The sequence below is a fragment of the Colobus angolensis genome, unplaced genomic scaffold, assembly GCF_000951035.1.
Source record: "Colobus angolensis palliatus isolate OR3802 unplaced genomic scaffold, Cang.pa_1.0 Scaffold131, whole genome shotgun sequence".
Taxonomy (NCBI): Eukaryota; Metazoa; Chordata; class Mammalia; order Primates; family Cercopithecidae; genus Colobus; species Colobus angolensis.
Genome location: NW_012114364.1, coordinates 4,029,569 through 4,051,309, shown reverse-complemented (window position 1 = coordinate 4,051,309; position 21,741 = coordinate 4,029,569). Strand labels below are relative to the sequence as shown.

Below are 21,741 nucleotides of genomic sequence, written 5' to 3'. Positions count from 1 at the left end.
TTATTAACATAGACTGAATCAAAAGGCTGTTGACTTGCTTTTTATGCTATTGTATTAATCCTTACAAGATTGAACCAGTCACTAAATACCTTCCAGCTCCAAGCACCAATCACATCCTCGAAAGCTCAGAAGCAAATGTGTAGCCTCAAGCCCAGGCCCAGGCAGTGTTTGATAACTGCTCTTTTACTTGGAAAGGAAGAATCTTAGCAATACTTTATTATGGAACATTTTTATGCAAAACATAGATACAGGTGCCTCCCTGATGTGACAAATCTGGGCTTCACAGTACTTGGAAACCCCTAACTAATTTAAAGGTACTGGTTTTTACTGGGATGTTTTCTTCGGAAGAAACTAGAGTATCTCATCTTTAAGTACCTTTTGTAGACATCATTGGAAGGAAGATTTAAGGAGTCTTAGTCTTATTTTCTAGAGCTTCTCTGAATTTACTTGAAAGTAACCCAATTTCTCAGAGGTCCTCTGTATCTGGAAGGCCTGGTTAAGGAACAATATCCTTTTTTTTTTTTTTTTTTTTTTTGAGACGGAGTCTCACTCTGTCGCCCAGGCTGGAGTGCAGTGGCCGGATCTCAGCTCACTACAAGCTCCGCCTCCCGGGTTCGCGCCATTCTCCTGGCTCAGCCTCCCGAGTAGCTGGGACTACAGGCGCCCGCCACCTCTCCCGGCTAATTTTTTGTATTTTTTAGTAGAGACGGGGTTTCACCGTGTTAGCCAGGATGGTCTCGATCTCCCGACCTCGTGATCCGCCCGTCTCGGCCTCCCAAAGTGCTGGGATTACAGGCTTGAGCCACCGCGCCCGGCCAGGAACAATATCCTAACCCACGAAAGTGACTGCACATTAGAGAGACTGGTTGCTTCCCACAGAAATGCCCAATTAGCCAACATCCCCTAATGGTGGTATTAGTAGAATAAATTTTCTTGTCACAGTAAAAGATAATGCTAGAAGAAAAATTGGGACATAGTCAATCTGTGGATTACAAACAATGAAAATTGAAAGAAAATAACTTGCTGCCATTATGCAAAATATAGTGCTTTAAAGAATACTCAGGTGATCCCTGACCTGCCTACACTGCTCTACCTGGATCTAAACTGAGCTGTTATAAACTTTTCTTCCTCTGTAAGATAAAGACACCAGTACTAAAGGAGAATACTTAGGGAATGTGTGGCATTAAAAATTTTTTAAAGATAATTTCTGGGCTGATCAAGGGATATGGCAATTAAATGTTATTAACTATTCACTTCCATGTTTTCAGAATCATATAACAACATTTTTAAAGTTAACATAAGATAGTTGACAATTTGTTGAACTTTAGTTTCTAAATCTGGATTTTGTGAATATCTATTTTCCTGATTTTTTGAACCTCAAAAAAAATAACTAGTTATATTAAAACTCTTAAAGGTGAAAATTTTATTTATTTAAATAATCAGAGCATAGAATGTTGGGGTACAATTTTATCTTGCTGATAAAAATATTTATTGGTTTACAGAGCATTTTCTACAAGATTAGCCTCGATTGTCATTGCTCTCATGTACAAATATTATTAAAATATTTTTTATTTATGGGTTGAACATTTTTATATTCTATCACTCATTTACAACATGCATTTCCTACAGTCATGTCCACTCATCACTAGAAGTCAGAAGACCAATGTTCTAGGCAGGTTCTTCACTAACTTTCTCGAGGTCCTTTTCATCTAATATGCCTGAATCATGGCTTCTTCATCTGTAACATGAGAATGGGGGCAACAGTAATATTTAGAGGGCATTTACTGTGTGTCCAGCACTCTATGAAGTGGGCATTTACTGTGTGTCCAACACTCTATAAAGTGCTTTATGTGGATTTTTTCAAATACGTTTGACAACAACATTATGAGATGGCTACTGCTAATGTGTGCTTCTTTGCAATTAAGGATACAGAGGCTCACAGAGTCATGAGCCTTTGCCAAGATTATACAACTAGTAGGTCATGGGGCTCAAATTCAAATCCAGATAATGACTTCACAGCATGTACTTTTATCCACTATAAATGCTATTTATTTTGCCTCTCTTACAGGAATGCTATGAAAAGCAGTCTCAGGTAGTCATAAATTTACGCAAAAATGATTAATTTAGTAGTCAGTGGTCTATAGTCTCAATTTAGAGATTCACTAACATACCAGGAAGTGCATCTAGAGCTGATAAGGAGAAATGACTAGAACGGGATCTTGTACTCATTCAATAAACATTGACAGAAGTTAAAAAAAAAATTAAAAAGAGGTGCTTTTAACGGTGTTGTCCAGTTGAGAAAAGGAAAAGTGCATTACTAAGCCATCATTAAATGGTTGTAAATAAAAACTACTCGGTGTGCACACAAAGGCAAGATATGTCATGTGTACTACATGTGTGACACAGCAGGTAAGCTGTTGATGAATTAGGCCAATGATATTTCAGTGTCATCTACATGGTAAAGATGGGATGATGGGAACATAGGGGGCTTATGCAACGACTCATGCTCTCCAAATGTCACAACTCATCTTCTTAAAAGAAAATTATAGATACTGTTTCATAAAAATATAAATCAGCCTGTTAAAAGTGACTGCTAGTTCATTTCCCCCTTTTTCCCCAGCTATCTCAAACAGTTCCAAGAATTAGGTAATTTTCATAGATATCTAGAAGGCTATTTTGTTCCCAAACTACTTTTTTATTTCAACTTCTTTGTTCAAAATGAAAAACTATGTGTAAAAATGTATGCATAAACACACATACAGCATATGATTTCACACAAGACCAAGACTAAACGTAAATCACTGAAATGCAATTTCCCTTTAAGTAGACTCTTAAGTAATGATACTTTATCACATAAACTGAGAAAAGGAAAGGAAAGGTGTTAAATATAAAATGAAACATTTTAGGCCCCAAAAGTGTATCTAACCTGATTCTTGGGTTGTGAATTTTACTACATTACTAAATTGATTGCCATTTCCAACTTTGGTGAAGGCAGATACACTGATAGAGTAGGTGCTGACTGGTTCTAGTCCAACAAGTTTGGCTTCAGTTTGAAAGCCTGATATATTCTGAAAAGCAGAAAAAAAATTGTTAGTCCCAATGCATTGTCAAAAAATTGTTCATCACTGGAATATTTTCATTGAAATTATTCCTTTCATATTTAACTTATGGATTAATAAGCATGGATATTTTAAATTATAATAAAACAAATATTAGCATTTATTTTGTGCCATAGAGTGTGCTCAGTTTATGATACAAGGATGAACGGGGCAGCCTCTTTTCCCTGAAGAACCTCATAATTGCCTTTTTTAGACTTTTTTGTTTTTTTTTTTCTTGACCGAGTCTCGTTTTGTTGTCCAGGCTGGAGTGCAGTGGCATGATCTCTGCTTGCTGCAACCTCCACCTCCCAGGTTCAAGCAATTCTCCCTGCCTCAGCCTCCTGAGTAGCTGGGATTACAGGCGCGTGCCACCATGCCCAGCTAATTTTTGTATTTTTTAGTAGAGATGGAGTTTAGCCATGTTGGCCAGGCTGGTCTTGAACTCCTGGCCTGAGGTGATCCACCCACCTCGGCCTCCCAAAGTGCTGGGATTATAGGTGTGAGCCACTGCACCTGGCCTATAATTGACTTTTTAGAAAACTAGAGTGTTTTGTTTTCATAATTTTTACTTGGAATTATATACTCATTTTTTAAAAATTTGCTATAATTACAGTCTGCAATTTAAAACCAACTTGTGGTGGTCGGAGACACGTGATTTTTCTGAACTCATCTAAATTCATTTTTAATACCCACAGCATTCCTGTGTCAATGTATTTATTCTTCAGCTACTGTCTGTAGACACTGACAAAACAGCAGTGAATAATAATTTTAAAATATCTGTTTCCATGAAGCTTAAATTGGGAATTTTCCCAGCCAATTCTTAAACTTCTAATTTGATACTGTTTTTAGAGAAATGAGAAAAGGAACAAAAGAGTATCATAGTTGCCCAAGGAGGAATATGTTTTCTCATACAAAAAATTATCATTAAGTACAAAGTTTTCATTCAAAGATAATTGTCCTAACCAAGAAAGCAGTTAAGATTAATCAATTATCCTCATGGACAGAGAAGATAATCTCCTATGTGATATAAACGTAGGACTCTTACGTTATATCTGACAAAATATAAACCATTTTGATTATTTATTAAACACCACAGTAACAGAAATTTTAACAAGAATATTAATTATTGGAAAATTTACAATTAGAATCGTATTTAAAAATAATCTCTAGGAATTGACTGACTTACTTTAAGGGCTTACCTAATCTATTGCAGTCATTCTTTCCTGCTTACTATTTACAAAACACATATTAGATATTCTGAGATTATAGACACATATAAGGCATGGTCCCTGCCATCAAAGCATTTTTATATTAACTAGAGAACTATACAATTTCTGAATGAGAAAAAAATAAACACAAAACAAGCAAATTATGATTTTGGTTAGGAAGAGCTAATAGCCAGAGAAACAACTGAACTCAAGAGGGCATAGTAATAAGAGAGTAGTTTATGGGATAGTGAACAGATTTACACAAGCGTATGTTGTCAAAAAGGGAAACATGAGTGATAAATACTTACAAACATATTTTGATAGAACTTTGTACTAAATAAATAATTTCTTTCAGTATGTGTGAGTGACCGACGTCACCTATTGATTTCATTATCCGTGGACCACAGTGGATTGACTGGGATAGCAGCAACATTTGAAGTGGTTGTAGCATTATTATACCTCCACAAATGCACACATAATTTGAAAGAAGAAAAAGAATAGAAAAACAGATAAAATAATATAAATTGATGCTGTCAGGATATCAGGGTAGATGAAAGAGAAAGGAAAATAGAACACACTAGGGGAGAAAGCTAAACAGAAAGAGGAAAGCAGATATAGTAACTAGATGCTCAGACAGGGAAAAAGATGGCATGAGAGTACATTTAAAGGAATTCGAAAGCAAATAAGATTATGAAAATTGATGAATGAGACAATAGATGTAAAAAGGAGTAACATGAGGTAGCAGATCTTAAAACACAAAACTACTGCCCATCCCAAACGATATATTTAATACTTAATGGTATAAAGATGGTATTTTTGCTGCTTGTGAAATATTAAAGATGTGCTTCTATTGAGAAAATCTGTTTCCAAATCTTAGAATATAAATTATTCTCATGTTCACATAATGGCATATTGTCATTCCATGCTTAGTGCTACTACAATGTTGGACAGATTTTTTTGTTCTTTTAAAAACTGTGTACAATTACAGCAACAATAGCTAACATGTTTATCACATGCTTGGAATTGTTTGAAATGCTCTATGTAGACTTTCCTTTGTAATCCTCAATTCCGAATGTACACATCTTTGTAACTCCCATTTTGCGTTAAGAAGTAAGCAATGTCCCTATTGAAGCACAATAAGTCTCAAAGGCAGAATCTGGGCCAGGTAATTTGAAGTCAGAGCCCTTGCTTCACCACCATGCTAAGACAGTCTATGTTAGAGATCACCATTCTCAGGAGATAAGATCCATATGTAGACAACCACACTCTAATACACATACACGATTGTCCTAGGAATGCAATTACTCTAAGAAAAGGATTCTTTTTTCTCTTTTGATATCTATCTCCCAGTGACCCATACAGACAAAGCAAATAAAAAATGGAAATATGTTAAGATTAAACCAGGGATAGATATTAAAGGGCAAGAGGCTTCACGTCATTTAATGTAATTTCACACTTCTGGGAAACAAATTTCACATTTATGGGGTAATATGATTCAAATTATACTCAGACTCTCAAGTTTTAAAGTAATATATTGGTTTCCAGAAAGAAAGTCATTGTTCCTGATGACATAAAGTTAATGCCTGCTTTTGATTTTTACTATTCAATTTGTAAGCTACATATGCTATAACAATGATTTACCACAGTCATAAACTGTAATACTCATAATATTGAGTAAAATGTTTACTGCAGATTTTTTGCACTCTTCTTCCTGTAAACTAAATAAGAACATTCCAGGACTTTATTTGCCTTTGAGGAAAAAAATAAGAAAATTTTCTTAAATAAATGCTTGCTAATTACATTTTGGCAATTAAATGCTAGAAATCACAGACATATATTTGAGACTCTTTGTTACATCAGTTCTCCGGACACTTTTCACTAATTCTGAATTCCAAAAATGGAAGAGGGAAAATGTGGTTAGTGTTGCAAATGAATTACTCTTGAAAATAAAAAAATAAGGATATATCTTAAAAGACCAATTGGTATAGGATCATATGCTATCGGGAAAGATGACCAGAATACCAGAATAAATATGAATACCTTCCCAAAAGATTAAAAAGATTCCCTTGGTACTGCTGTTAACAACAGATAGAAATACATTTTATATTTGTAAGCCAGAAAAAAAATACTATACACTTTCCAGCATTAACAAAATGATGCAACTGCTTCTTAAGTTGTAGATATCTAGAAGTTACAAATCTAAGCACATCGCTCTATGAAGTATTCAGCTTATATACCTGGCAAATGCTTCTTATGTTTTCCATAAGCATCCTTAAATTGTAGGAAATAAGTTTAAAAAAAATAGTCACTGTTTAATTTAGTAGTCCATTTTCCTCCTGTGTCAAAAGATTTTAATTCAATTTCTGATTTTTAAAAATAAACATATACTGTTACAATCAACGTACCTTATAATATATAGTGTCAGTTTCATGTTCATGAATTTTAAAACTATATACTTTAACAATACCGCCTGGAAGAGGACTTGGGCTCCATTTCAGCCATACAAAGTCTGAAGTATAGTTGATTAAAGTCAAATTTTGTGGAGGTGCTAAAGGCACTGTAGGAAAACACATGATGAAACTTATATTCATAAAACTTTTAACATAAAAATAGCACCGTGACTTACTTTTCTGAAGATATTAGTTGAAAAAGATTTACAAAATGATCATATTTTAATTTCAGAAACAAATATCATAATTATTTATAATCTGTATTGGACACAGTATTTCCAAAGTAGCTTTAAACAGAACAGGAAATTCTGAAGCTCAAATTGAAAAAAATAAATTCAACAAAGTAAATATAATGGTAAGGCTGTTACAAATAGACAATCAGATATCCTTTCATATTCCATGCTGTTCCTTAAAAAGAGAGAGCAGGTGCTGCAACAGTGAAATTGTCTGAAGAAATGTGGATTCCGGCTTACCTGACTCATCTGTGTAAAAGAAAAGAATACTGGAAGGACCAAGTCCTTTCATAGTTCTTGCAGCAGCAAAAAAGCTATATAATGTAAATGGTGAAAGCTCTTCCAATATTATGTAATTATCAGAAGTAATGAAAGAATAATTTTCACTTGGTCCTTGTAAACTTAAATCATAACTTATTATTGCACCATTTGGCTTTACTGGGGGATCCCATGATAAGAGAACTGAGGTGGAGGAAAGGTTTTTAAAAGTGTTGATTATTGGTGAAGTTTCTGGGACTATAAAAGAAAAAGAGAATATTAAATGAAACAAAAGTGAATCAGCATTAAAAAAGAGGATTCAATCATAATGGGATTTGATTTTCTTAGCAGATTATTTTAAGAAACATTATGTTTATTGAAAGGCTAATTACTTGAGATCAAACAGTAGCAATATAATTGAAGACTGTTCCCTATGAGAAAGCAATGTAAATGAAAGGAACAACAACAATCTGCTTAATAGGCAATAAAAGGGTCTAGCCTACCATCTTCTTCAGTTTTGATGTATAGCTGGGCAGTATAGGTATCAGAGAATCCCTTTTCTGTTGATGGAGTAATTTTTAATATATAATCAGTGTATTTTTCCAGATTATCAAAATATATGCTTCTCTCATATGTAACTACAGTTGGTCTCACGTGGCGAGGAGTCTGCTGTAAGATCAGTGAAACATAGTAGAAGACTAGACCGTTTGGTTGAGCCGGTGGGACCCAGCTTACATTTATTGCAGTTGACGAAATGGATTCGTAAGTCAGATTTCCAACAAGCCCTTCAGGTACTATGATAGGTAATGGGCAAAATACAAAAATCATCAGTTACCCTAAACAGAATCTAAATTCACAAACTGAGTATAATTGTTGAAATGGCAACTATTACATCATCAGCTCTTAAATTATTTAAATGCAGATGTGGTAAACATTCACCTATTATAAAATATCTTCTAAAAAATTATTTTAAAAATCATTCAAAATAAACTCTGTCATCTTTAATATGTATGGAAATTGTTTCTATAATACTTTTTGGCTCTTCTTTCCTACTATGTGGAAATTGTGTGTGTGTGTCTGTATGTGTGCATAATATGTGCATGTATACTGCTTTATTTAAATATTTTGATAATTTATATTATCTAAACCATCTTTTAGCTTATTTCTTCTAAATATTACCCTTGTTGTACATATGAGGAAACTAAAGCTCAGAGCCATTAAGTGACTTCTCCAAGGTCATGTGGGTAGTCAGAAGAATCAATACTAAAAGCTTTCCCAATATCCAGTCTCAAAATGTCTCCAGTCACCAGACTACCAACTCAAATTTGTATATTAAAGTTACTCTACTTACACACAAGTTCCAAATCTCAGATGTAAGTTGTATTGTGACATTAAACTCTATTAATGTAAATTTGATATCCACCTGGAGTAGTGCATAGTAAGTGCTTATTATCCATGGTGTAGAAATAATAACTGATAAAATGTTATAGGTTGGCAAAAATCCTGGGGGAGATCTGCATTTAAAGAATGCCTGAAATGGTATTGACCATATATTACAAAATAACATTTTTGCTAGACTCCCCAAATACATATTTCCCCACATTTATCATTTATTTTTATGTTGACCAACTTGTCAACAATTCAAAAGATTTTTCCAAAAACAACAACCATTCATTTCTCATGCTTAACGAATCTCTCAATTTACAGCTTTCAGAGAGTAAACATGGAGTTTTACTCCAGAAGTTTGGGTCACTACCATTTCTCAATAAGGGATTAATCTTTGAAAATAAACAAGCAAATGGATGACAGAAACAACTACAAGAAAAATAGGTAATGATCTGCTTATCACTGTATTCTGAAAATTGAAACATAAAAAAAATCAAGAGCTTCAATCATTATAGTTTTTTGAATACTCAGGATAAATAGGATTCTTCAGAAGATGCATACGAGAAACTTCTGGAGTTAAAAAAAAAATTCTGGATATATTAGTCACAAACACAGTGAGAACAGAAGTGCTGCAGAGTCCTATGCAGATTCAAAGTCTGAAAAGAAAACAAGTTGCTAGAGATTTTTGAAGTCTTTAAAGAAAATGAACAAGTAAATTAACTACTGGAAGATTCATCCATGTACGCAGTACTTTTTGTGCCCATAATTGGATGGCCATGACATCTGTTGAAGCAATAAAAAGAACAGAATTTTCATGAATGAATGTTAGCAGTTTTCTTGAACAGAAGAGGCTATTATTACAATAGTTTTATAAGTATATTAATTGCATTTTCAAACTCCTGTAATGAATGTGTCTAAATAAAAGATTTTATTACAAATTCAAACCAAAGGAAAAGTTCCTAAAATAATAAGTTTTAAATTAATCATATTAAACATTAATAAGTGTTTTTCGTTTACATACTGTCTTGATCTGTGTATACTTCAACTATGTCACTGCTTTTATTCCCATTTCCAACTGAAGTACTTGCTGTTAACCAAAATGTATAGTAGCTGAATATTGCCAGTTTATCTATAATTGTGGATACAGTCATATTGTCAAAGTCATAGGTTACTTCACGGAGTGTAAAATTCTGAAAAATAAACACATTGCTTTCATTGTTCAGAATGTATTTTTTAGTATGCATGAACATTTCAAAATAATTGTTATCCATGAATTGATTGTCTCATTATTTTAATATGTTAATTGTTTTAGGAAAATCAACATAGAACATTTTTTATCACAACAATTAAACTGGAAATATGTTTGTACTAAAAGAGAAACAGATGGTAGTTTTTATTGCAAAACCAATTCACAAATAGCAAAGAGTAAAAACTGCAAGCCAACAATGAAGAAGGTCAAGTGGCCAAATGGAAATTCTACAAGTGTGCTGATCAGTGTCACTTTCCTTATAAAAATATTCCAGTAATTTTCAAAGCATCGGCTAATATTAAACAAGTTTGGGAGTATTATAAAACTTTTAATTTTGTTTCTTTCCATTTGTGATGAAGGAATTTTGAATGTGTTTGCCCTCTTTCTATGAACTCAAATAGCTATTATTATTCACATTTAGTGGGTTTTCAGACTTTCACATTTCTTTTCAGACTTTGCTTCTCACAGTTGTAGCAAAGGGATGGCAGATTGATGTACTCTCTGACGTGTAGAGTAAGAGAAAGTTTTAAATTCTCTAGCCTGACTCTCAGTTACATTTTTCCCCAAGGCTTGAAAAAAATTATTAGGGTATTTATGCAATCATTTTTTTCTATCAAATTTTAAAAGTAAAACACATAGCCAAATAAAAATAATTCTAAAATAAATGGAGACTTAAACATAGATGTAATCAGTATGAATAATTTTATAATTTCCATCTGCACAGAGTAATCTGAATCATTCCAATGCACATGAAGCCATTTAAGTCCTACAGAACTGCATTCAAATTGTGGCAGGGTATCCCTGGATAAATCATCTAATCTCAAAGCTTTTCTCCCTTCAACTGTAAAATGGAAATAATCATCTCCACTTCATAGACAACTTTTGAGGATTAGATGACATGAAGCACAAAAGCCATTAATACCATGTCTAGCACACAATAAAAAAAACAGTAACTAGTTTCATTTAAATTAATAACATAGGATAAGCAATTTTACTAAACGTATAGTAAGAATGGCTCTGAAATTTATCAACAAATTAAACTGAGCAAAAATGTATGGTTCTTTTGCCAGTATTCAGGGGAAAATATAGTGCAATAAAAGATTTACTTCAATTTTGTGGTGATTTACATAGAAATAGACAAGTTAAAGTAATACAGCAATCTCACACAAAATATGATCCATGAACTTTAATACCTTTCAATACATCTACTTTACACATGGAACAACTGGCTTATATAAAGCACCACTTAAAAGTATTAACATAGGCTGGGCGTGGAGGCTCACGCCTGTAATCCCAGCACTTTGGGAGGCCGAGGTGGGCAGATCACGAAGTCAGGAGATCAAGACCATCCTGGTTAACACGGTGAAACCCCATCTCTACTAAAAATACAAAAAATTAGCCAGACGTGGTGGCGGGCGCTTGTAGTCCCAGCTACTCGGGAGGCTGAGGCAGGAGAATGGCGTAAACCCGGGAGGCGGAGCTTGCAGTGAGCCGAGATGCTCCACTGCACTCCAGCCTGGGCAACAGAGCAAGACTCCGTCTCAAAAAAAAAAAAAAAATGTGTTATATTAGCTGGTTGGTCAAATTTGAAAAGGTTTTACTAAATACCTTCTGACTATATTTGTATAAACAAAAAAAAGCCTTAATTAGATAATTTGTGCCAAAAGACATTTTTGTGCAAAAGTAAACAGATGAATAAAATAATCATCTGGATAATTGATCTAATGTTACAAATTTGTTACTTGCCTATGCACATTAAGTCCCACACTCAGCAGGAATGACTTCTGGGTGATTCAGATAATTTGTTATGTATTAGTCATCAAGGTCATAGGTAATCAGAATAAATTCTATAACAAAAATTAAAATTTACATCAAAAAGCTATGTTAATACTTTTTTTTTTTTTTTTTTGATACGGAGTCTTGCTCTGTCCCCCAGGCTGGAGTGCAGTGGAGCGATCTCGGCTCACTGCAAGCTCCGCCTCCCAGGTTCACGCCATTCTCCTGTCTCAGCCTCCCGAGTAGCTGGGTCTACAGCCGCCCACCACCACGCCCGGTTAATTTTTTGTATTTTTAGTAGAGATAGGGTTGCACCATGTTAGCCTGGATAGTCTCGATCTCCTGACCTTGTGATCCACCCACCTCGGTCTCCCAAAGTGCTGGGATTACAGGCGTGAGCCAACGCCCCCGGCCCATTTTAAAATAGAAGACATTAAGTCAGGCACACTAAGGAAACATAAATGGGTAAAAATTTTAAAGTAGAAAAGTTAACACGCTGTACAAAATACAATGTGCAATAACTGAAGGAAGAACAATATGGATTGCAAATAGTAGCAAAGAGGTTAAATTCTCCAAGATAAGAAGAAGGAAAGATGGCTTTGCTACATACTCAAGGGCTCCAAAATTATGACTATGTACTAAAAATGATGTTGGTTTATTCTAATATTTTCATAATCTTTCAATTAAAATATGTATTGAGCATTAAACCTATGTATGATGTAGTTTCAGAAGACTTTAGGAGATAAAAAGATAAATATTACACAATTCTTTTTCTACGAGATGCTTGTCATGGCATAAGGGAAATAAGAGAAGCAACAGTTATTTGCAATAGGAGGCAGAACATGATATGTCATGCATGACGTATTCTACAAAGTTCTGTAAGAAGGGGAAAGATGATAGGGAACAAATAAAAAGGTATACACCTATTCTGCTATATAATTTTCATTTTGAGGATTTCTTCTACTAATTCAAAATAGAAAATTAGGTAGTGAAGATATTGATGCTATTTTTAACATTAACTTTAGGAATAAGTTAAAGCATGGATAAACTTCAAGCAATATGAGACTATACTCCTGAAATGTTTTAACATCATTAGCCTGTGCCCTCTTGCAGCTGTCACACTTAAAAGCATTCTTAAGATTATTTAATAAAAGATAACATGTTCTAAGGCAGATGAATTGCAAATTAGATCATATTACACACCCAGGTTTGAATAAGTAGGTTTAGAAGATCATGTTGGAACCATAGTTTGATACTTACACTATATTATTTAGATATGGACAAAGAGAACCAAAATATAAATCACAAAGAAGCCATAAGTAAATTGTACAGAGACAAAATGATTGCTAAAATTTAGAACTACTGGAACAATTGTGCAACGTTTTTTAGATGCATAAAAGAAGGAAAATGTCCAATCTGAATACCTTCTATTGGTATAATGACATATTGTTACAATTGTAAACAACATTTTGGTAAAAAATAAATTGCCTCTAGGTCCCATTTCTCTTCCCTACAGAGAACAAAACAAAAAGCAAAAACTGCGTGACATACAGAGTAGAAAACTGGATCTTCCTTTCTGCTTCTGCTCTTAAGGCATTTGTTTAAAAATCTTGATTTACAATTACATTTATAACTCTATCTACATGTCTTTTATTATATCTGTAACTATATCTACATGTCTTTTATAAGTTACTTTTCTCTTTGCATCAAGTTTTAGATAGACTTACACAACCCTACTCTTATAGAACAGAATGTAAACACTAAACCACCTTTTGGACTTTGTCTTTCTCCCTGCTAGGTTAGTCCCGAGACAGCTTGCAAAGTTCTGCTCTTGCCCTCTTCATTAGCCTACATTGCACTACAGCTGCACTAAAGCTGCACTTAATTCCAGAGGCTGTTATTCAGGAGAACTAACTAGTGACTAAACTTGGGCTGTCAGTCACAAATGGGATTAGGCAACTCAGGATTTGTAAGACTTATCTTTCTTCTTCTTTTACTTAAAAGGATAGAAAGAATTAAGAATCACCTAAGTCACAAACATGCAGTCAATAATTTCTACCACTAAGTGATGTATTCTGTACATTGCAGCATTTCTTTTAAATTCATGTTTTTCAAATTATATTCCAGCTCTCTGCATCTTTGATTCAATCATAATCACTCCAATTATCCTTTTTATATATTAAAGTTCTGTGAAACACCTAATTTGGAGAAATAATATAATCCTGCTGAAAACTGGAAATATTTCTTCAAAGTAAAGGCATTTTAGCTATTTTCATAGCCATCATCATTCACATCCTAGAGAGTGCCCTTCTACAAACTGTGCAAGCCTAGAACCTCATCTACAACAAATAACCACATTCTGAGTGGTCTTCGTTACATCTGATATTAAACAATAACTACTATTATACTATTGTTATAATAATAACCCTTCCTGCTAACAATCAAAAACATTTTTCTTAAATTAAAGAAAAACACACAAACACATTCAAACACTAAAACTATTTATATCGTATACCAACAAATGGAAAAACTTAGCTAATAAATAACTTTGAGGATAAATGATACCATCAGCACTTTAGAGAACACTTCTTGGAGGAAGTGTAATTGAGGGCCATCTTTATAAACAGAATTTTAAATAAGTGGCAGATTCACTGTTGATAATTCATGTGAAGCTTATATGTGAAGCTTATATAGAGGTGTGTGTGTGTGTGTGTGTGTGTGTGTGTGTGTGTGTAAAGAGAGATTAAATGTATCTGACATTTTCTATACCACATTTTTTAGGTCAATGGGAGTTTTATAAAATATATCTGTGCATAATTATCAATCTAAGGTAAACAATTTCTTTCACTGTGACAAGTCTGTATTATTAATACAACTTAAGGATGTTAATAAAGAACTAGGGGAAAATTCAGTTCTTACCTGTATAAAAGTACCTGAAGTATTTCTGTAATAAACAGAGTAATATTGTATAATCCCATTAGGTTTTGAAGGAGGTGTCCAGAAAAGAATTATTGATGAAGAACTGAGGTTTACATAACAAACATCTTTGGGAGGATCGCTTGGTGCTATAAAACAAATAATTGACCAAATTACTGTATTTGTGGCTACAAGTAATGCCTGAAATGGCCTGAATTTTACCTACAGTTCATAAATTAAAGTGGTAAAAATTGTTTTTCAAAAAAGCTTGAATTAGAAATAACATCTATTTAGATGTCAGAAATGAAATCCAAAAAAACGCATTGGGTCACCCCTCTAATACTTTATTATAGGCATATTCAAGCTGAAGACAGATGGATTTCTTACTCATAAAATACTATCCCCTTTCTAAAACCTGTCCACTACTCTGGATATGAGAAAACTATTATAACAGGTTTCCAATACAGAGTACATAATTTGAAATTCTAATATAACTTAAAATTTTTATATTGAATAATAAAAGTCATAGACAAATGATTCATGCATTTTATGTTGTTTCATTTAATAAACACATAAAATTCTATTTGTCAAGTAAGTTCTGTGCTAAGTGCTTTTAAACATAAAAACTTATGTAATCTCGATAGGAACCCTATGAAGTAGAATGATACTGTTTCCACATTACCAATGGGAAATTGAGGCACACAGAGATTAATTTTCCTAACATCACACAGCTAAAAAGTGATCAAAATACAATTTTTCATCCAATTGATAATGAATATTAGGCTTCATCATACATTTTGATATTTGAATTTTTTTCTGGGCAGGATATTTTTTTAAAAAGAAAAAGAATATTCTTTGAATTGGCATACATCCTTAACTCACCTCCCTCTGGTGTTTGAAAGCTAATGATATTGCTTCTTGTTTTCCCATCACCAAATCTGGTGCTAGCTGTTACATAGGCACCGTATTCAACATTATAATCCAAATCCGATAACTCCAATGATGTTTCAGTGACATTAATAGTTTTTAATGATGATCTATTCCTGAGATAAAAAGAATATTATCTGTATAATTGAATTTTAAAAGTTAACATATACTTTTTGAGCACACTAACATTAAAAGTAAACAACATTAATATATGGAAATTTATTCATCTAGATTAATAGAATAAAGAGGTTGGTTATCCTGAAATACTGAAAACAGTAAATTTCAGAATACTTTAGTAAATTAACTTATTTTGCTTTTAATTATATTCAGTAATTAGATGAAATGTTAATATGATGTTCATAATTAGAGTTTGCTTGGATCAATTTTAATGGGCACTCAGGAATACTATGTACTAAAGTAATTACAGTATTCCCTTTCATACTGAGGTTTTCTTTGTCCAAATATTTGTTCATTTCAAATGCTGGCAAAATCTTAAACTATTAATTTATAAAATAAATCTATCTTTCAAATATTGTACAAAAGTGACATTTACTTCAGGCCAACACAAATAAATGAATAACAAATGTCTAAATAGTGACATGTAAAATAACAAGGTTGTGGGCTCTCCTATAATTACTTAATAGAAATGAGATTGAAAACAATGTATGTATATCATACAGGAAAGAAGAAAATATAGCTCACACCTCTCACTCAATCAAAATCTTTAAAGTATTTAAAATATCACTCCAGAAAAGAAAACAAATAAAATAAATATTGACTCAAAACTCTCCAAGCACATATCAAAATCTCAGGAGGGGAAAAAAGAGTCTAAAGAAAAAAATATAACAGTATTTTATTTAAGTCACGTTAGTTCAGTTTCCACAGTCTGAATTGGGTATAGATTAATATCTAAAACCAAAAAATGAACCTGTGTATAGTGGTGCTGAAAAATGTGCGTTGTTTTAAGATTTATATAATAAAGTTAGTAATTAAAGAATTTAGATAAGGGAATATGATCAGTAACACTGAAAAAGTATGTGTCTCATGTAATCTCATATTTTTCTTCTTCAGACACACAAAGCACCGAAGAAGTAAATGAATATTCCCTCTGAATAGAAAATGTTCTTTCTTTACCATTGAAATATTTGAAGCCTTGAATCATTAGGAGGAATAATAGATTTTAAGTGAATTAGGGGTTTCCACAGAGATACATTTCAGTCATGGTTTTACTACCACAGAAGCACCAAATTATTCCAAATATAAGTTTTGTTATCTGAAAAATAGTTGGAAAGCTTACCACGGTGAGAAAAATAATGGATTCAGAGTCTGTGATTGGAGACAGGCAGGATTAGCCAGGCTATTCAGCAATTTGAAACAGTTTCATTTGACATCCTTTTTCAGAAGCAGTCAGGAGAGCTTTCTTTGACTCCATTGAGACCAGAGGAGAGTGGTTGTAAAAACTCTTGATACTGTGGCTATTAGTTGCCAGAAAAGATTCCTTGTCATAGAAACTACCCAATTCCATACTCTTACCACTGGTCACAGGTCATTAGGACACTACAGAAGAGCTAATCCAATATGGATGTCTAAAACTATGCAATTAGGATGAGCGTGGTGGCTCACACCCGTAATGCTGGCACTTTGGGAGGCCAAGGCGGTTGGATCACTTAAGACCAGGAGTTTGAGGCCAGCCTGGGCAACATGACAAAACCCTGTCTCCACTAAAAATACAAAAATTAGCCCTGCATGGTGGGCACACCTGTGGTCCCAGCTTTCAGGAGGCTGAGGCACGAGAATTGCTTGAGCCTAGGAGGCGCAGGCTGAAGTGAGCAGATATCATGCCACTGCACTCCAGCCTGGAAACAAGCAACACTGTGTCTTAAAAAATAAACAATAAAATAAAATAAAGCTATGCTATTAGCTAAAGTAATCTAATTGCATTATATCAATTTAAAAAATTATTTTCATTAATGTATTTCAATGTTTTCTGCTACCTTGCCCTGATATTCACAGCAAAATCTTGTATGTAAGTATCCACCAACTGTAAAAAACTCAGTTTATGTTCCATAGAAAATGCAGAATCAAGGCAATTACCTGGAAATGGATATCAAAAATAAATTTTATCTCAAATAGATATTTTAATAAAAAGAAGCTAGTTGTTACAAATTATGTTAATCAAAATGTAATAGTTCACTTCAGTTTGCATATATATAGTTTCAACATCTAGCCTGGTTTACTCCCAAGGGACAAAATTAAGCTAACAAAAATTTTTCAAATGTCTCGTCTGCTTGAGGTTTGTTTATTTTTCTTTTGTAGTTTAGAATTGTGGCTGATATTTTAATAAATAAGTTAGAAAAATATGGTAGCATGAATATTAATTAAAACAATTCAGAATAGATCAAATATGTAAGAGATTATTTGCTATAAAACTGATAACTAAAAGAGAGAGAAAGGAGACAGAAGTGAACTATCACCAAGGCTCGAACTCCATTTTCCTAGCAGCTGTTGCCAAATTGGAGATAACATACAAATCTCTGTGCTGAGGTGTGAGCTCTCTCATCTCAAAGGAGCAATCTTCTGAGCAGTCCAGAAGCTCAAAGGGTTCAATCCCTTTGAACGAACCGTGTGTAGGAAATTCATCTTTGATACTGCTGTAAGTTGTTACTCTTGCTTTTAGCTGGCTTAGTTTTAAAATCTGTTTCTTTTTTTTTTTGAGGCGGAGTCTTGCTCTGTCGCCCGGGCTGGAGTACTGTGGCCGGATCTGAGCTCACTGCAAGCTCCGCCTCCCGGGTTCACGCCATTCTCCTGCCTCAGCCTCCCGAGTAGCTGGGACTACAGGCGCCCGCCACCTCTTATTAGCTTAAAAATATTATAATAGAATTATTATGTGTTCCATTATAATGTTTTATTTACATTTATAAAAGTATGTGTTCTATATCTTGATTTTTTCTCTTATCGTGTTAACACCAATGATCTATGTCATAATGTTTTTGTAGTTGCATAATTTGGATATATCATAGTTATTTAGCCATTCTATGAATTAACTTTTAGGCTTTTTCTCTTTTTTATTTCTTTAGCTATTGGTAGCAATGATGCTGTAGTTATCCTTAAAGAAGTATCTTTTCATAATAGTACTTCTATTTCTACCTATTAAATTGTGTGATTCTTTTTAAACTATTTTTAATTTAATTTTTTTAACTTTTTTAATTTAAATTCTTTTTTTCTTTTTTTAGAGACAAGATCTTGTTATGTTGCCCAGGCTGGACTTGAATCCTGGGCCTACAGTATCCTACCACCTCAGCCTTCCTTCAGAGTAGCTGGGACTACATGCATGCAACAATACACTGGGATACAAATTGTGTGTTTCATGAGTCAGATGGTTTGAATGCTTTTTAAAATTTTAAGATTACTACTCCAAAATGATTACTGTATCAAATTTTAAGTTATAATAATTATAATTATTTAGAATCATACCAACAATGTGTGAGAGTTCCCATTTTGGCAAACTCACATAAATCTCTGGATATTATTAATATACTTAGATTTTAGTAGATTTTTAGGTAGATTTTAGTTAGCCATTCCTGGCTATGAGTGAGACAGAACGTCTTCTGACATGTTTGTTGGTCATTTGTGATCCATTAAAACAAACAATCAGAAAAAAACTTATTTATGGGTTTTTAATATTTTATTTTAGTCTTTAAAATGAAAAACATTATTAGTCTGAGCTCTTTAGACACCATTCGTTAGACAGCACAAGCAAAGTTAACTTTCACACCTTCTGAATTTAGAGATGATATGTACAAAATCAATATTCAACAAAATCCAACAAAATATAATTAGCATCTACTTTGTGTCAGGCACTACTTTAGGCATAAATATGAGTAACATACAGCCCCTATCCTCAAAATAGAGAGATAAAGCAGTAAATAATTCTAAAACAGTTTGCTAATAACAGTGTGACTTCCTTAAGGACAAGGACAATAAACTTTTCCCTCAGTAGCTAAAAGTAAAGAACAAAGAAAGCAAGGAGCAAATAAATTAGCTGTGACCAAAGTATAACAAAAGAGAATAAGGCATGGCCCCAAAGATCCAGGAAATTGTTCACAAGAAAGCTAGTTTGTAAAGTTTGAGAGTAGGATAGGGAGTTGAGGGAGGTGGGAAAAGAAGAGAGGAGGCCTACAGGACAAAGTAGGTCTAACTCTTACATATCCAAAGTCATAAACTGTGTACAAAGGGAGGGGATATAAATGTTACACAGTAGTTATTATCTAAAATATATTACCTTTCAACACTGGCCAAATCTCTCAACCAGTGACTACTTTCAAACTGAGACGAAGCTTGAGGGAAGTCCTCAGTAAAATGATTTTACTTATTTAACTCTAAGACTAATTTTGAATAGGTTTCAAAGCTTTTTCAAATTTAGGAAATGAAAACAAATGTAATTACTTTGAAATTATTCTGTAAAAATGTAAGCTGTAGTTGTTCTGTCTTTACTCATGAGTAACACCAAAAAAAAGTCTTCAACTGGGATAAATAGTCTCCAAGAGGAAGTTATTTCCTAATTAATTTACAATTTTTTTCAAAAGACATACCACATTTTGACATCTAGGGCATAAAAGAAATTCTAGATCAAAAGAGCAATTTCTTTGCTTTACCAGCTTCTTTGTTCATCTCTTACAACACCAAGTCCATGCTAGGCAACGATTGCCTATGAAGGAATCCTGAATACCCAAACCACAGTAAATAAATTTCTCTGTTTCCATAAGTATGAATATGTATGGTTCTCTAGCCAAGGTTTGAGACTCTTTGAAAAGTCATAGTTTTAATTTTAATCTTTATCATTTGATATTTTGTTCCATGTGCATAATCTACCATATGATACATCCATCCCTGTTCAGTTTTGTGAATTTATTTTCAAAACTTTAATCAGTTATTATTTAAATGTTCTAGATTAATCCCTTCACTCACTAACTATAACTCCCTGAAATGAAGAATGTGAGCACTCACTCACTTGACTCTTTATTAGATTTTTTTTTCCTCATATGAAGCAGTGATGTTCATTAATTTTCCCATTATATAAGGAAACTACTCTTCTATGTTGTACTTTAGCATAATTACTCTACACAACTTGATAGCATCAGTGGGTTAGTGATTGTGCATTAAATAACCCCAAACTAGCAAAGCATAAACAGTTGCACATTACTAAAGCTGTTCTAGCATCTCAGAGACAGTCTGAGTCAAAGTAGGTATTCATCTGTTGTTATTGTTCTTATTGTCATCATTTGGTTGACTGGCTAACTTGGTTTGGTTTGGTTTGGCTTTGTTTTGCTTGTTTGCCTTTGGTAGGAAAGATACCTTTAAAAGATTAAAGGAAAAAGTCACCGAAGAGAATGAGTTTGAAGCTGAGGAATCATACACTAATAATCCATAGATAGCTTTAGAGCAGACACAAGGAATTAGGATCCAGAAGGCAGGAGGAAGGATTGCACTTGAACTGAACGAGAGATTTCATATTCTGAGAATGGATATAAATGAGTTGATGGATTCTGGAAGTAGGAATTTGAAGCAGTCAAATTTTTGAGATAGTCACCTCAATTTTAAGTTTAGAATGGAAGCTGGGTTTGTCTGCTTTGAATGAGGTGAGTGAGATTTAGTAAAGGGCTTGAAAATAGAGATAATTTGAGAAAATTTCCAAGGACAACAGGGGAGGAAACTGATCAAAAATATGTAAAATGACTTCCCAGGGGTGCTCAAAGGTTAGTGAGATTAGAAAAAGAAAAAAAACAAGACTTTTAAATGTACAATACTTCTTTCTTTCATTACTTCAACAAATATTTATTGAGGGCCTAAAATATAAGTCATTATACTTTGTGATGGAAATATGAAGGTGACAAAGACATGACCTCTGGCTTCAATGGGTTTATAGCCACATAGTTATCATCCCATTAGGGCTCCAGAATTTGAGTAAAATACTTCAGAAAATGGGCTATTGGAGGAATACACAATTATTAACTACCCATTTCTCTCCTTTAAAGCTTATAAACTATTCAGATTTTTTCATTTTCTTTTACAAAGTGTATAAGTTATACCTTTTTTATTATTTTATTATTATTATACATTAAGTTCTAGGGTACATGTGCATAACGTGCAGGTTTGTTACATATGTATACTTGTGCCATATTGGTGTGCTGCACCCATCAACTGGTCAGCACCCATAAACTCGTCATTTACATCAGGTAT

General features: G+C 33.4%; 1 protein-coding gene across 2 annotated transcripts in view; it reads right to left on the bottom strand.

Annotated features, from left to right (window-relative positions):
* The window catches only part of PTPRQ (protein tyrosine phosphatase, receptor type, Q), a 238,997-nt gene that overhangs the window by 128,395 nt on the left and 88,861 nt on the right, over nt 1-21,741 (bottom strand). For both annotated transcript variants that reach the window (XM_011934111.1, XM_011934113.1), the window contains 7 exons: nt 15,457-15,617; nt 14,578-14,723; nt 9,655-9,823; nt 7,751-8,041; nt 7,230-7,505; nt 6,712-6,863; nt 2,927-3,068 (listed from right to left, as the gene is read on the bottom strand). In XM_011934111.1, the coding sequence (XP_011789501.1) occupies nt 2,927-3,068; nt 6,712-6,863; nt 7,230-7,505; nt 7,751-8,041; nt 9,655-9,823; nt 14,578-14,723; nt 15,457-15,617 (1,337 nt within the window). The remainder of the gene's footprint in view (nt 1-2,926; nt 3,069-6,711; nt 6,864-7,229; nt 7,506-7,750; nt 8,042-9,654; nt 9,824-14,577; nt 14,724-15,456; nt 15,618-21,741) is intronic.